Raw genomic sequence first — 14,548 nt, forward strand, 5'->3', positions numbered from 1 at the left:
GCAGCAGAATAAACAGTGAACACATAAAAATCAAACCTTTCTATCAAACTTCTCTGGAGTAGTTTCAGCATAGATTTTCTATGCTTCTAAGTAGCTAAATACATATTTTGAAGATTTTTCCAAATGTTAGTAAGTTCATGCTTATGAGGTGCCAGAAGTTTTCACAATGAGGCTGTGTTTTAGTATATATTCATTCATTCTCTAGAAATGAGAGGAGGATGGATGTATCTGGGCTATTTTTAAGTCTTGTGGTTTCTTAGTGTGGTCAGAAGTGGAGATGGCAAAATTTCAAGAGGAATATCAAATGCTACCAAAAAAAACTTAACGGTTATTGCAAAGTATGGGAAATATGTAAGTATCTGGTTCAGTTAATGTTACATAGTATACAAATAAGCAAACCAAATTGTAGACTGCACAAAAAAATATCATCTAAGAGAATGCTGAGACTACAATGCAGTGGATTTTTTTTTTTTTTTAAATGCTATGTTCAATTTCATTACTTTGACTAAAAGAAAATAATACCAGGAGATGTGTAACTGAAATGATTAGGGTTCTAGAGAGAGTGTTATTTGAAGAGGATTTAGAAGTCTGGCACTGGTTAGTTTCCAGAGCACAGGAATAAGACAGGTCAAACTAAACATATACAACACAATAAATCTTAAGAAGAAAGTTAATCACATGCTTTTATTTATTCTATTTCTATTTATGTTTTCTGCTATACCAGACAAGGGAACATTAAATTACATTGAAAGCAAATAGCAACAAAGATAAAATTACTAGATGGAAATACTATGTAAAATATTCCATGAATTAAATCCCCTTGTTTCAAGATATCCCTGAAGTCAGAAGGTTAGTAGAATTCAGTTAAACATTAGCTGGGTAGCACCAATCTTGCAGAAATGTTAGATGTAAAAGTTCACTATTAGATTAAACCAGAACATTTAAAAATGAAAAGGAAATTTAAGAGTTAACGTATCTGATGGAATCAAAACTTACTTGCTATTCAACAATACAGGTTAGTGCAGCACCATGTTGCATAAAAAATGGTAATAATGAAAAACAGTGGTATGTGTTCTAAGGCTTTTATAAAAAATAGAAATAAGCTTTGCTTACTTTTTTCTTTAATAAATTCTATTTGGTTTTAATATTGTCTTTTAATTTAATTTTGACATAATCATATTTAAACATTCTGAGGTCCTTAGGAATTTTTTCTTTCTTGAAGGCAGTGCTTTTAGTTTATTAGTGAATTGTATGGTAGCACATTTTGGGTTGTGGCCAGCTCTTAGTCTCAAGTTATCATTACTTTATTGGCTCTAAAAAGATTAATCTCTGGTTTTCTTCAGCTGTGAGGATCTTTCATTCTTCTTTGGACTCCTTCAGAGAAAACCAAAGGTCTTCCTCAGGAACCTGAGAGATAGTGAATCTTGTGTATGGGAAAGGGGGAAGTTTGTTTTTAGAAATAGAGGTATATAATAAAATTTAAGATTATCAGTAAAATAATTTTTTTTTCTTTTAATCTTATAGGATATTCAGCATTGCTTTTAGTCTGGCTTTTCTCTAGCTGCTCTTTGATTTACTGCAAGTAATATTTTAAATTTTTGTTGGCATTTTGAAATTACAGCTCATTTCATAATGAGCTATTCAAACTCAGGCATGTCTTGGTTAGTATTTTGCACTCGTTAGATATTGGTTGGCATTGCATTTTAGTCTGATCTGAATTCAGACTGCTTGTAGTATATTAAAAATTATGCAAAAAAGCAAGTAAATGGCCTCCCTAAACAAAATTAAAATTGTAACACAAATATTCTCTTTTGTTTGTTGGTAGGGTTTTTTATGAATAAATTTGAAAGGACCATCTATGCTTTAACTGCTCTATTCTCTATGGAATTGCAGATCAGATTTAATTAGATAAGTTTGTGTCTGCAGTGTTTGGTTTTTTTTATGCTTCACATGTCTGCAGCCTTTGAAAGGACTACAAAGAGACTCAGGTTTCAGGTGCTGTGTCATCAGTTTTGATCATATTACACAACTGAATGCCATAATGCTTTTAACAATGTAATTTAGTGAATTTAATCCATATCTGGATATTAGAAAAGAGGTACTGGGCGCTAAACCTTTTTTTCGTTTTGCAGTTCAATACTTAGTGCTAAAATAACAGACAGCAACAAATTATGATATTTATTGTGTCAAAATACATTTCTATTTAGCTATTCTGGAAACTGAGAAAACTTCACACCCTAACCTGTCTATGATGTATTAATAAACTGCACATGATCTTAACTGCTACTCAGTTATTGATCTTTCACAGTGTAAATATCATGTATTTATGTTTTAAGGATATCTGTTGTACTGATATTTTTGTCTCCATTTATTGTGGAGTTTTTCTTAGAGTAGAAAAATTAATTCACCCTGAATTCTTTTTCCTTGTATAGCTAATCTATTACCACCTTTTCTATGCAGTTAAAGAACAGAGAGAGTAAAATCAAGACAGTGTTATATCAGAAACTTTATCCCCAGTTCTAAGTGGTTTAGTTAAATAGTGATTAAAAAAATCAAGCATACATGAAGTATTGAGGGCTTGGCATACAGTTTCTTGTACCTGTTTTTCTGAAAAGGTCTCCTTTATTCATATGCACTGCTTTTCCAAAGTTATGCTTTTCATAAAAACAGGTGTGGGAAAAACAAAGATTCAATACTTCATTATGAAAAGTATGTGTGACCATTAAGTACAAGAAAACAGATTGTAAAATTTCTTATGTGCACAGAAACATAAACAAAACCAGGAATGCTTTACTGTGTGCTACAACAGAGCCTGATTCTGGCAGTACTCTTTAGCATCTCTGTATAAATGTAAAGTCTAATTATGTGTTTTCTCCTTCCTAGGAGTTAATTCCAGAGTTTTACTACCTACCAGAGATGTTTGTCAACAGTAATGGCTATAATCTAGGGATCAGAGAAGATGAGGTTGTTGTGAATGATGTTGATCTCCCCCCGTGGGCCAAGAAGCCTGAAGACTTCGTCCGTATCAACAGGATGGTAAGTTGCACTCTAGTGTAGCCTAAGTAAGGAGTTCTGTGATGTAACAATCCAACCTAATGCTGGTTTTCATCTCTTCAGAACTAGATTTATGGAAAGAAAATTAAAAGTGAAGGAGAATTTGCATTCTGTCTTGCTTGACATAACCTGTCACTTTAGAATAGATTTTCCTTCCTAATCACGGAAAATTAAATTCAATTACTTACTCTCTCATGAGCAGGCATCAGATGGGCATTAGCTGGACATTACAGGATAGCCTGAAAAATTTAAGTCTGTTCCTCCTCATCACCTTTCAAAGGTTAATATAAAGCTGGTATCTTGCAAGATACATTATACCTCGTACTTGACTGGACCTATGCAATTCCTACTCATCAAAGATAGAAGTGTAGAAATGTGAATAAAAGCCAACAATGGCAGTCTGAAGAAATTTTGAAAAGAGCTGCTCTGATGTAAGTCAGCACAGGTCTGCAGAATTTAAGCATGAGAACATTTGTCTATGTTGTATATTTTTGCTTTAAAGTGGCATATAATGATTTTATTGATGATATATTTAATATGTACATATGCTTCTGGTTATTTTTAGGAAAAAACAAGGTGTATTCTGATGTTTTAACCATCAATAGTTCAATATATGGTTCTGTTCTGGAAATGGATCTTCTGTAAAATGCATTTCAAGAACTGTCTCTTTTAAGAAAATTCTCCTTCAGGAATTCATGTTAAAAAGAGCTATATGAAGTTCAAAAGAATAGGATAATATAATAGAAACAAACCTGCTCCATGATGTATTTGATTTAGAAGTGGCCTCCATTTACAAGAGTAAATGGTTTGACATGTACTGCAATCTCCTAAGCAAATGGTGGCAACTTCATTACTTGAAACATAAGAAATGCACTAGACAAAGCATGAGAAATATGTTCTAAGGAGCAGTTCTTTATTGTCAGGAAGAAGCTGAATAACATTTTCCTTTTTTTTTTTCTTTTTTTTTTTTTTTTTTTTTTTTTTGTCTGATTTCTCTCATAACTGCATATATTGTGAAATTCTTTCTAAAAACAAGTAGTTGTCACAGCCAGTGGCAATAAACTCAAGTACAATTTTGCTAACCATGGAGGCTAGGAGGTGGATTCAGAAGATTGCTACCCTCCATTACGAGCCTGAAAATGCACAATCACAAGTATATGTCTCCAGAGTGTCCATGTCCCTGCATCGAATTATTTTGGATTGTGATTGTGGCTAAAACTGAACTGGGCCAATAAGCAAGCACAGTAAAGTTCACCAAAATGTTTATTTGTGACATCTGTAAGAACTGAAGTGGGATACCTTGATGAAAAAGGACAAACAAGCTGCTAGCTATTGGGGAATATAATGAGAGGTACATATTGATGACTCCCTTTGGCAAATCTGCCAAGTGTTCCTTCTTGGTTCCTAAATTGTGTCTTTCCATCTTTCCTTTGCACAAAGATGGAATGATTAATAGGAATATAAAAGGCATTGTATGATTAGAGTTCTCCAGAAATGTTAGCTTTAGTTTATTTAATTTCTCTGGTGCAATTTCTGCTTTTTAGAAAACAGCATAGGAGCTTTCTACAGAAATGTTTTGTACTGGGATATTTATGACTATTGAAGAAAACAGCTGCTTAGATGACTTTAGAGTATAGCATTTATACCCTTTCAGGACTATGCTTTCAATCAAGGTTGGTAGTTAAGAGCTGGACATACTTCTAAAGTATTAAGCTGTAATAGCAATAGTGACTGATTCCATAGGAGTGTAAGTATGTTCAGACTGCCACCCAACAGACAAGCTGATGCCAAGATTAGTAGAATTAAAAAGTTCAACTTATTGAGTGCTCTGCAGATTTTTAAATCAGAAATTATCTCACGTGGTATCATACCCTTCCTATACTGTCTTCCACTCCTAAGCCCACTTATGTGGGCATCATGCCATTATGATACAGTTTTGACTAGAGGCATTTTCTTCATAGCCCAGCATCTCAGCCCAGCATCTACTTTTAGCAAGAGTGTGATCAGTAGTTTAAATTCAGTTCCACACGGATGCAGACTATCTTAAAGTAAGCAGTCTGATGGAGTTAAAAAATTATAATAAAGTTGGGAATTGCCTAGAAAACAGAAGAAAGAAAAATAGATTTATTTGAATTAGGTGCAGAAATTACACTGAAAATCACCTTGGGAGGAAACAATTAAAGATTTCAATAGGAAGCAGAAGTCCGGAAACAAAAGTAGTACCAAAAATAAAGCAGAAGCAAGAGAAGGTTGACAATGAGCAGCAATTAGATTAGATAAAACTCTCTAATTCTATATTCACCAGAAATAAGTGTATTTTGATGCCATCTATTGGGAGTCATTGCATCACAGAGGATGTAAACAGTTGTACCTGTCTGTGGTTCTTTTGAGACTGCACCTGGAATATTGGATTTACTTCTGAGCAACCAGATGGCAGAAGAAATATTCACATTTGGATGAAGTTCAGAAGATAGAAACCAAGTGAATAACTGGGATGTCTGCAGAACATGATATGTGCATAATTTTTCCGTAAAGCTTATTATAAAGTAGCAACTAGCTAAAGCAGGATAATGCCTTTCATGAAAATGCAGATAGTATGTGTAGTAAGAGGTAGTGAAATTATATTTTGAAAGATAAAATGTTTCTTAATTTTTTAGAAAAACTTCTTCACGTGGGGTTTATTAGCACAAAAAGCAACTGCCAGTATGCCCTTTCCTTGGTCACTAAAACTAGGCTAGTAAGGAGCAAATATAAAGAGATTGGAAAGTTTGTAATTCCCAACCCAATGTCTGAGTCCATGTTTTGAACCACAGCCAGTAGATGTATTATTCCATTGGGTCATCCCCAGGCCAGGCTTTGGCTGTTATACAATAGTCTATCTCCAGAAAAAAATAGTCTGGGTGTGGTGCTGACATGTACAACATAGCAAGCTTGTGCAAGTCTGGAATTTCTACAGCAACTTAGCAAAGCAAGTAGAGAGCATGTCCACAGGAAAGCCACATAAAATTGAGGAGTATTTCAAGGAACTGTTACCCTAATCCCTTGTCTAATGAAATTAGCAGGAGTCATTTAATTTCACTGAGAAGCTTCCTGTGTGATACCACGTAACATATAATGGGATTTTGTTTTTTTTCCTAGCTGACAATTTTTTCTTCTGTTCATACATATTTTTTTTGCGTGCTGCAAGCATATAAGTGTGTAATTTTATGTGGAAGTAAATACAAATCCCTATATACAGCCTATTTGCACATTTATGAATGTAAACTTTTTCTTTAAATAACGGCAAGAATTTCAACATTTCACCCTGAGACTTCCCAAGCCAAGTAGAGAAGAGCCTTGAAACATCAGAGATGGTGACATGAATCAGCATAATTTAACCAATTGGTTAACAAGCTTTACTAAAATTCTGTGCAAATTTATAAAAGATAGGTAGGCTTTTGGTGGTGTTTTATTTTATTCTTTAGCTGAGTATCTTACACTTGTAACTAAAGAGAAATGGAGTTGGAAATGGGTTTCCATCAAAAGAGATTCCTTTAAACTTGTGAAAATTAGACTCATAAGGAGTAAAAAAGACATTTAGTAAAGTTTTATTTTAGACCCATTGCAGTAGCTTCTAAAGCACTCGTTGTATACATCAGGGATTGTTGTAGCAGTTTTATTTATCCACACAAAGCTAGACTGATCACTACGGAGTTACTCATGAAACATTAATAAAGCACTATGTTCAATGCTAACATGATTATGGTCTGACCTCGGCGATGGCACAAAGGACAGAGGCAGAAAGTGTCCCTGATAACATTACCCTAATTCTGGGCTCATCAATCATAATCTCCCAGTTTACCAGGAAAAAAACCCCACGCATAAAACCTTCCACAGATGTGCATCTGTAGTCCTACTCAACCCCTCAATCCCCACAGACTTAGAGCAGTCATGAGAGCCAGAAATAGAACAGATTCAGTCAGTTGTTAAATCAAGGCAGGGAACACCATGTAAAACACTGAAGCAGAGCTTTTATAAAAAGTGTTCTTTAGTTTTGAAACAAAAGATTCAAGGTTGTGTGTAATTCAAAGTTAATTATAATGATATTTTCATTATGGCTTATGCACATATTAAATTACAAATTGCAGTGTTGAGCAAAGTGCACTCACTGTAAATTATATTTTAGACACTAAATGGTGTCTTGTTTTTGTTATACATATTTCTATTACATAACTGTTGCTAAGATAGAATTTTGTTTCTGTCCTTGAAATGATTTATTTGCACACTTCTGCTGCCAATTGCATTTTTGTACAGTTCTCTGGCTATTCAGAAGCATGCATAGTATTTCATAATTAAAAAGCTTCTTGAGTAGTGATTAGAAACATCTATTATGAAATCTCTGTGCTATGAGGATCTGGAAGATTTATTGTTTCCCCCCACCATTCAGCAGCAGCTGACGTTCCTTTTTTTACCAGATAAGCAGTAGATAAGCTTTGATATTATTTCCTCAGTAGTAGCTTTAATTTTATTTTGTGTATTACCAGGGCTTATTCTCAATGCAATTAAAACTCGTTCAGCTAACAGGGTTTTCAATCTAATTTGGAAATGGCAGTGATTCTCTTTTTTAAAACTTTCTGTATTGCTGAAGAGGTGTATTTGCATCTTGAAGACTCTAACATAAAGGATCAGTTTCTGTGCAGACGTCCCTCAATAACCCAAATCTGTAGCATGCACTTCTGCTTCACTTTCATTGAAATCTGACTTTGTTTAAACAAACAAGGCTAATTTCAGATATCAGTATTGCCAGTTTCCTTGTATGGCAAGAGTCCCAGAGTTTACTATGATAGTCGTACAAGAAATGGCAAAGGAGACAGAGAAATACTAAGTGTAGAGAATCTATACGTTCAGTGGTGCAGAGGAGTGCACATATAAGGCGAGAGAAGAAAAACCCAACTCAAAGGGGGACACAGCCAAATATCTGTTATTGAGCAGATCCACAAAACCAGTGTCTCAGAGCAGTTTGAAGAAAATATTTTTAAATATACTGAATAGGGTTAGTAGCAAAATGGTGTGGTAAGAGTTCTTGGAGAGACAGCCAACATATAGCTATGGAGGAGAGGGAAACTGCAGAAACAGGAGGGACAGGTGCAGCTGTGGTCCTGCAGAGGAGCAGCATCAGAGCTTTCCTCTTCTCTGGTAACACAAAATAGCCAGGTAACACAAAACATAGTATTAGAAAGAGGGTGGAATAGCATATTTTATAAATCCAGAATGCCTGGTGCTTTATACAGCACATAGTGTACATTAAAATAAAACCAATGCCAACTACTGGAATCTCTGTAAAAATAATTCTAACATCAACTTAGGATGAATGGAGGGGAAAGTGCAGCATTCATACTGTACAAAGGTCTGAGAAGAGCTATAGTGCTTGATCCCACTAAGAAGTAACTTGGCTAACATTAACTTTATTTAAGTTATACGTAAACATCAAGTTACTAATACCTATTTATGTTTTACAACAGCTACCATTCAGATTTTTCAGCCTGTGAAATGTATGCAGGTGTTTGCCTGCAAAAAAATAAAACCCACAATACCTTTACTTAAAAATATGTATCTTTCTACTACTAAATGTAATGTTTATGGTTTAGCTTTTAGCAATAAAAGTCACTCCATTGAGAACAGTAATATAAGACACTCCTTCCTCAGAACAAAACCCATGAAAATGTACTGACTGGAATGCTCCTATTTAAAAATTAAGTCCCAGTAATATTGGTTCAAGCAAGTTTAGTTTGAGAGAGCCTGAATATAACTGTATATTTTAATAATGGTAGAAATCAAGATGGCTATTAGCTTATTTCTGTTGAACAGTAAGAATCCTTGAAAGGCATAAATAATACATAATTATATAAGAATTAATAATTATTTTTATTACAAAAGTCTTATATTTTATATTCAAAATATGCTAAAAAAATTAAAGACCCCAAAATGCTCTAAAGTCAAAATGTTCATTAAAACACTCTTCTTTAGGGCCATCGACAGCCTGTTTTAAGGATATTACATCCTTTTCTATATGTTGTTTCAACTGTACCTACAAATTATTTTTAATGCAGAAAATTCCTTCACCCTATTCTCTACTGGGCATTGCATACTCAGGAGAAACCAAATGTTGTATTGTTGAAAGTGACCAGCTCATAAGTTTTTCAGGAGGCATATAGATGGAGGGGAAGCAGCCTGTGCATTAGAGCAAATTAGGGAGAGGATTCTGCAAGTAACACGTGAGTAGGGTTGTGGAGGTACTTGGGAGAAGCACCAGCAAACCAGGCCAGACCTGACATCAGAAGTAGTCTCCTGACTAAGGTGTATGCAGGTGATAAGCACAAATCAGAAGCCTTGTCCCCACCAAGGGCCAAATAGGACTTTGCAGCCTTTTGGTGACCCATTCTTGAGTGCTCCTTGTCTGTTGTCCATGCTCAGTGTCATACACCACATGACACCCCGATGGGGAGGACGTGGGCATCACTCAACACCCATCGCAACCTGTCGCTGGAGGCTGTGAGGTGCTAAGGCCCGTGCAGAGCCACTCTCCTTCACAGCTCTGGTTCTTCTCTGTGCCCTCTACTCTGATCTCTGCCACAAATCTCCTCATCACACTGGTCTTCCAATACAGAGCGCTTGGCAGGCACAGTGCTGTTAGGCCCCTTCCTACCACCAACATCCTCACAACCCTGACAGCAATTCTTCCAACTTCCAAATTTCTATGAAGTTCTTACATTTATAGTTCAAAATAATTAAATTCACTCCTTAGAAATTTCCCCTAATCTTGTGTTGCATTTCAGCGTACAGACCTTTAAAGAACCATTAGACCTATAAACATAGTACAATAAATCTGCTTAAAGAATTGGAGACAAAAGACATGACGTGATTCTGTTAAAAGGTAGCTCATTTATTTACTAAGTTATTAAAGAACTGTTCATCCATAAAGTTCTCCAAACCTGCCAGGGTCAGTAAGCCCTTTGCTGGAATGACAAGCTGCTGAGTAAGGGCTGGTCATGCAAGTAGAAACTGCCTCAGGGAAACATAACATAGGCATTCAACTTTCCTAACACAGAGGAGCGGATGTTTGAAGAGACAATGGGTGAAATATGCTCATTTGACCCAAGCATTTATTTTTTCAGACTTACTATCCTACCTTCAAATAGCCAAAAGTTTTGCCATTTTCCTGAAATACTTTCTGTATTCTAGAAAAAACAATGCCTTTTTTTGACCAAAGCAAATGCCTAACATTTTTTTGGCAGGTAAAAACATTTTAATATCTAAATAATAGATACAGACACATAAGAAACTTATGCAGAGTTTGGAGGAGAAAGAGAACAGTTAGGCTGCTTCCTGCAAGTTGGTCAAAGATGGATTCTGGAAAGACAACAAGCTTTGAATTCCATTTTAAGTTTTATTGCATACAAAGGAACATTAAAAATCAAGCATTTAAAAGTTAAGAAATGTTTTATTTATGGTTGCTATGGATTACTTAATTTTATCCTTGCATGATAACATCCTGCATGCTAAATGAGGTAAAAGTCCTATGAAAAAGATTTTATGGAATGATCTAACTGATGGCTATATTATGTTGCATGCACACAATAAAATATAATTAAGGATTTGGCGTTTCTTAAGTATTTATTAGGCAACATGCTTTGAAACCATATAGTAGTAGTGTAATTGTACTTAATGCTATTTAAATTATATTACTTACAATTTGCAAATGATGGCCTCTGATTTTATTTTTTTTTTTAATTTTTATTTATGTGGTTCTCTGCAACATTTCTTTATAGGTTCTTGTATTATGCTGGACTTAATCCCTGGAAAACTGAGCTACACATTAGCTATTACGTCTGAGCCTTACCATCCATTTTCTTCAGAAATAAAAGTCACTGTTTTTGACAGAAAATGGTTCAGTTTTCCACCACAGCACAGACAGTTCCTCTTCCACGAGGAGAATGTCTGAGGAACAATCAGGTGCTTACCCATGGAGCCAGACCCACATGGTTGTCCCTATCTGTAGCTATTGCTGTGTGTGGGGTGTGTGGTGAGCAGGGTGCTGCTGCTGCTGCTGGGCAGTGCATGGTGCAGTGCTACAACATCCAGTGATTATTTATTAAACAGATTCCTTTTAATGTAAAGGTACAAAGTGAAAACAATTTTATTCCAAAGTTTATTCACCTGTAAAATTTGAACTTTCCTGGGGCAGACATGAAATCTGACATAGCTGGAATGTGTCTCTGCTAAATAGTGGCACTGTGCTAGAAACAATGGATAAATTAGGATTTCTTAAAGGGGAAAAAAACCCACTGTCTTTGAGAATGCAATATATTGGGTAATGCAATATAGAGCGCTGCTGTGAGCTCTGCCTGTATGCAGTGAGTAGTGGTAACCTTGACATAATAACTTGTATTAAGGCTGTCATTTTTTCCATGTGTGAGTGAACTGGACACTTTTAGAGGTGCCCAGTGAGAGGACCAGAGGCAATGGGCACAGACTGAAGCATGGGAGGTTCTCTTTGACCATCAGAAAACTTCTTTTTTTTTAGTGTAAGGGTGACCAAGCAGTGACATAGATTGCCCAGAGAGGTTATGGAGTCTTCAACCTTGGAAATACACAAAAACAGCTGGACACATTCCTGGGCAGCCTGCTGTAGGTGGCCCTGCTTGAGTAGAGCAGTTGGATGAGATGACCTCCAGAGGTCCCTTCCAACCTCATTGATTCTGTAATTAGTTTTTTTTTTCCTGACAAACTAATTTGAAGTCAGTTCCCAGATCTGAGAACTGCACTTGTTCTGATTGAAAGGAACCAGGTATGTGACACTGTACAAAAGCAGGACTGTGATGTCATTTGAACAAGGACACATATAAAAACTTCGGCAATGAACCACGAATCAGTTCCTGTTTATCATAGGCCTTCTCTGAAGGTGTCTTTAGAAAAGAAGGAATGAGTGTGCCAGGATGCCACCTTAAATACATGATGAGTGGTTATAGGAGAACAAATTGTGTATTAATGTAGGGACTCTTGGGAAACTAAGACAGGTAGTCTGGTAAAACAAGAGGGCTAAGGAGATAGCGTGTAATGCCTTCAGCTTTCAAAAGCTCTGGTTTGTGCAGTAGTATCAGGTAAAGATGCCAATCCTTTCTGATGAATACATATTGGTTGGCTCAGGCTCAACAGTAACACTGTCATAATTTCCACCATCTAGAATGAATCTCTTTCCATGTGCTGAGCAAAGGAATAGCAATCCTTGAAGCCATTTTTAGCTAGGTCATCATGCCCTGTGTTTTCTTTGGTGAACCAACATAATGTAAAAAATTACTGTGAAAAATGTTTTTCTCCTTTGATAAATCTGTCACAACTCACACATTGAGTTCAGAACCTCCTTTTGTCAATACAGCTTTTTAATCCTCAAGTTTTCACTTAGGAAATTAGAATTAGTTGGAATTAGTATTAGCTGGAAATTAGAATTAGTTGGAAAATGAATTGGAAGATTGGGTTTCTGAAATTGTTTTCCCCTTTTCATCATTTTTTTCTGACAAATTACCTAACTTATTTGGCAAACCCAAAATTAATAATTAATCCCTTCTCAGCTAGGAGAAACCAAGTAGCTGAGGAGAAAATTAGCTTGATATAAAGCTGAAGGAGAGAATAACATATTTTTAGTTTCTCTCATTCTATGATATATTAAATACTTCTGTTTGAAGGATTTCAAATATATTGAATAAACCTGAACAGGAAATGTAGTGACACCCATTAATTTTCCTCAGTTAAGAGGAGAAGGTAGGATGTAATATAAGCATGAAAATGCAAAATGGAATTTGCTTCCTAACTCTGAATTTCACTTGCAGGCCCTGGAAAGTGAGTTTGTATCATGTCAACTTCATCAGTGGATTGACCTTATATTTGGCTACAAGCAACGAGGACCAGAAGCGGTGCGTGCACTCAATGTTTTCCACTACCTAACATATGAAGGCTCTGTGAACTTGGACAGTATCACTGATCCTGTCCTCAGGGAGGTAGGTGTCTACTGCCATTTCATTCTAAAAACTGCTGCGAGCTCACAAGAAATGGTATTTTTTCCATCTTTCACTGCTGGAGAAAATTTTTGTGTGTGACTTGATTCAGAGCTTAGGCTCTAGGTGACTTCAGACATGAGTATTAATAAACTAGCAATAAAACAAATGACCCAAAGAATTTTGTTAGCTTGAAGTTATTAATATATTTAATGGTCAGTTCTGATACAGGAAATTAGAATGTAATGTATATTCTGTAATATATGTTCTGCTTCTTTTTATAATCTACTCTTATTTAGTTCACTTACTAGAACTGAAAAGTTGAAAGAAAAATCTGCACCACATTCATAGGAAAAAAACCTAACCTTTTCAGTCAGATAATGATGAGAATATGTATTTGAAAAGGAATAAATTTGCTAGATAGGCAGTAGCAACCATTCAGATTGCTTTCATGTTAATCAGCAACATAAAACTGTAACCAAAATAGAAATGTTTGCTATTTGTTGAGCATACAGGTAATTATGTTTATATACATATATCTGCATAATAAATACATACATTCACATATATACAAGTAAGTGTTTCAAATTTGTAAGTAAATAAAAAAATAATATTGCACTAGCTATCCTGATAGGTTTTGTTCCACTGACTTTATTTGTTTTTAGTAGGACTATCAATTTGAATGATCATTTCTTAATATCATCCATTTGTTGGCTAAAACAATTGCAATTTGGTGAAAAGTGTGAAGGAGCAACAGCTGCTAGATGAGTACTGCTGTGATGAAGCTGTATACACACAGTCTTCCATTCCCCTAGATAGCTGCCATCTGCTGTATGCAAAACAGTAATAATTTATATATTACCAGGCAATGATTTTTTGGTTTGCTTTCTAATCTTGGAGACAGAAATCTACAGATTTCAGAAAGAAACAGATTCTAGAAAGCTTTTGTATTCAGCTAAATATTGGGGTTTGGCAATTTTTTTTAGTAGTGGGCTGTTGCATCTTGTACATCTGGTGCTTTTTGAGGAGCATAACTAAAAAAAACATTCAGACCTCTAGCTTCCTAGAGCTAGGTTTTCACACCATGCACTGGAAAGCTAGTGTTTTGTAAACAATGAGTGTTTGCTTAGTTTTAGGAATGGTGAGAATTGCAGTGATCCCACTGCCTCAAATCATTCATATCTATATATCTACATAATTGCTTTCTGGATTTAAAAGAGTCAATAAGGTAAAAAACTAGAGTTATGAAAGAGCAATGCTTTTAAAAGTAGAAAGCAGGTGTCAAGCACCATGAATACAAGGGATTTGCATGGCTTAAGGTACTGATTTGCATGGGCAGACTCCTGTGTCATGATTTTAAGGGTCTACTCCCACAGGGCAGCTTGTAGGATTGAGGTCTATGTCTCTGTGCACCTTATTTAACATCTTATGACATGATGAGACTCTTCAGCTCTCCTGTGGCT

General features: G+C 35.5%; 1 protein-coding gene across 3 annotated transcripts in view; it reads left to right on the plus strand.

Annotated features, from left to right (window-relative positions):
- The window catches only part of NBEA (neurobeachin), a 476,649-nt gene that overhangs the window by 415,211 nt on the left and 46,890 nt on the right, over positions 1–14,548 (plus strand). For all 3 annotated transcript variants that reach the window (XM_051608523.1, XM_051608522.1, XM_051608521.1), the window contains 2 exons: positions 2,884–3,036; positions 12,921–13,088. In XM_051608523.1, the coding sequence (XP_051464483.1) occupies positions 2,884–3,036; positions 12,921–13,088 (321 nt within the window). The remainder of the gene's footprint in view (positions 1–2,883; positions 3,037–12,920; positions 13,089–14,548) is intronic.

The sequence above is a fragment of the Apus apus genome, chromosome 1 (genome assembly GCF_020740795.1).
Source record: "Apus apus isolate bApuApu2 chromosome 1, bApuApu2.pri.cur, whole genome shotgun sequence".
Lineage (NCBI taxonomy): Eukaryota > Metazoa > Chordata > Aves > Apodiformes > Apodidae > Apus > Apus apus.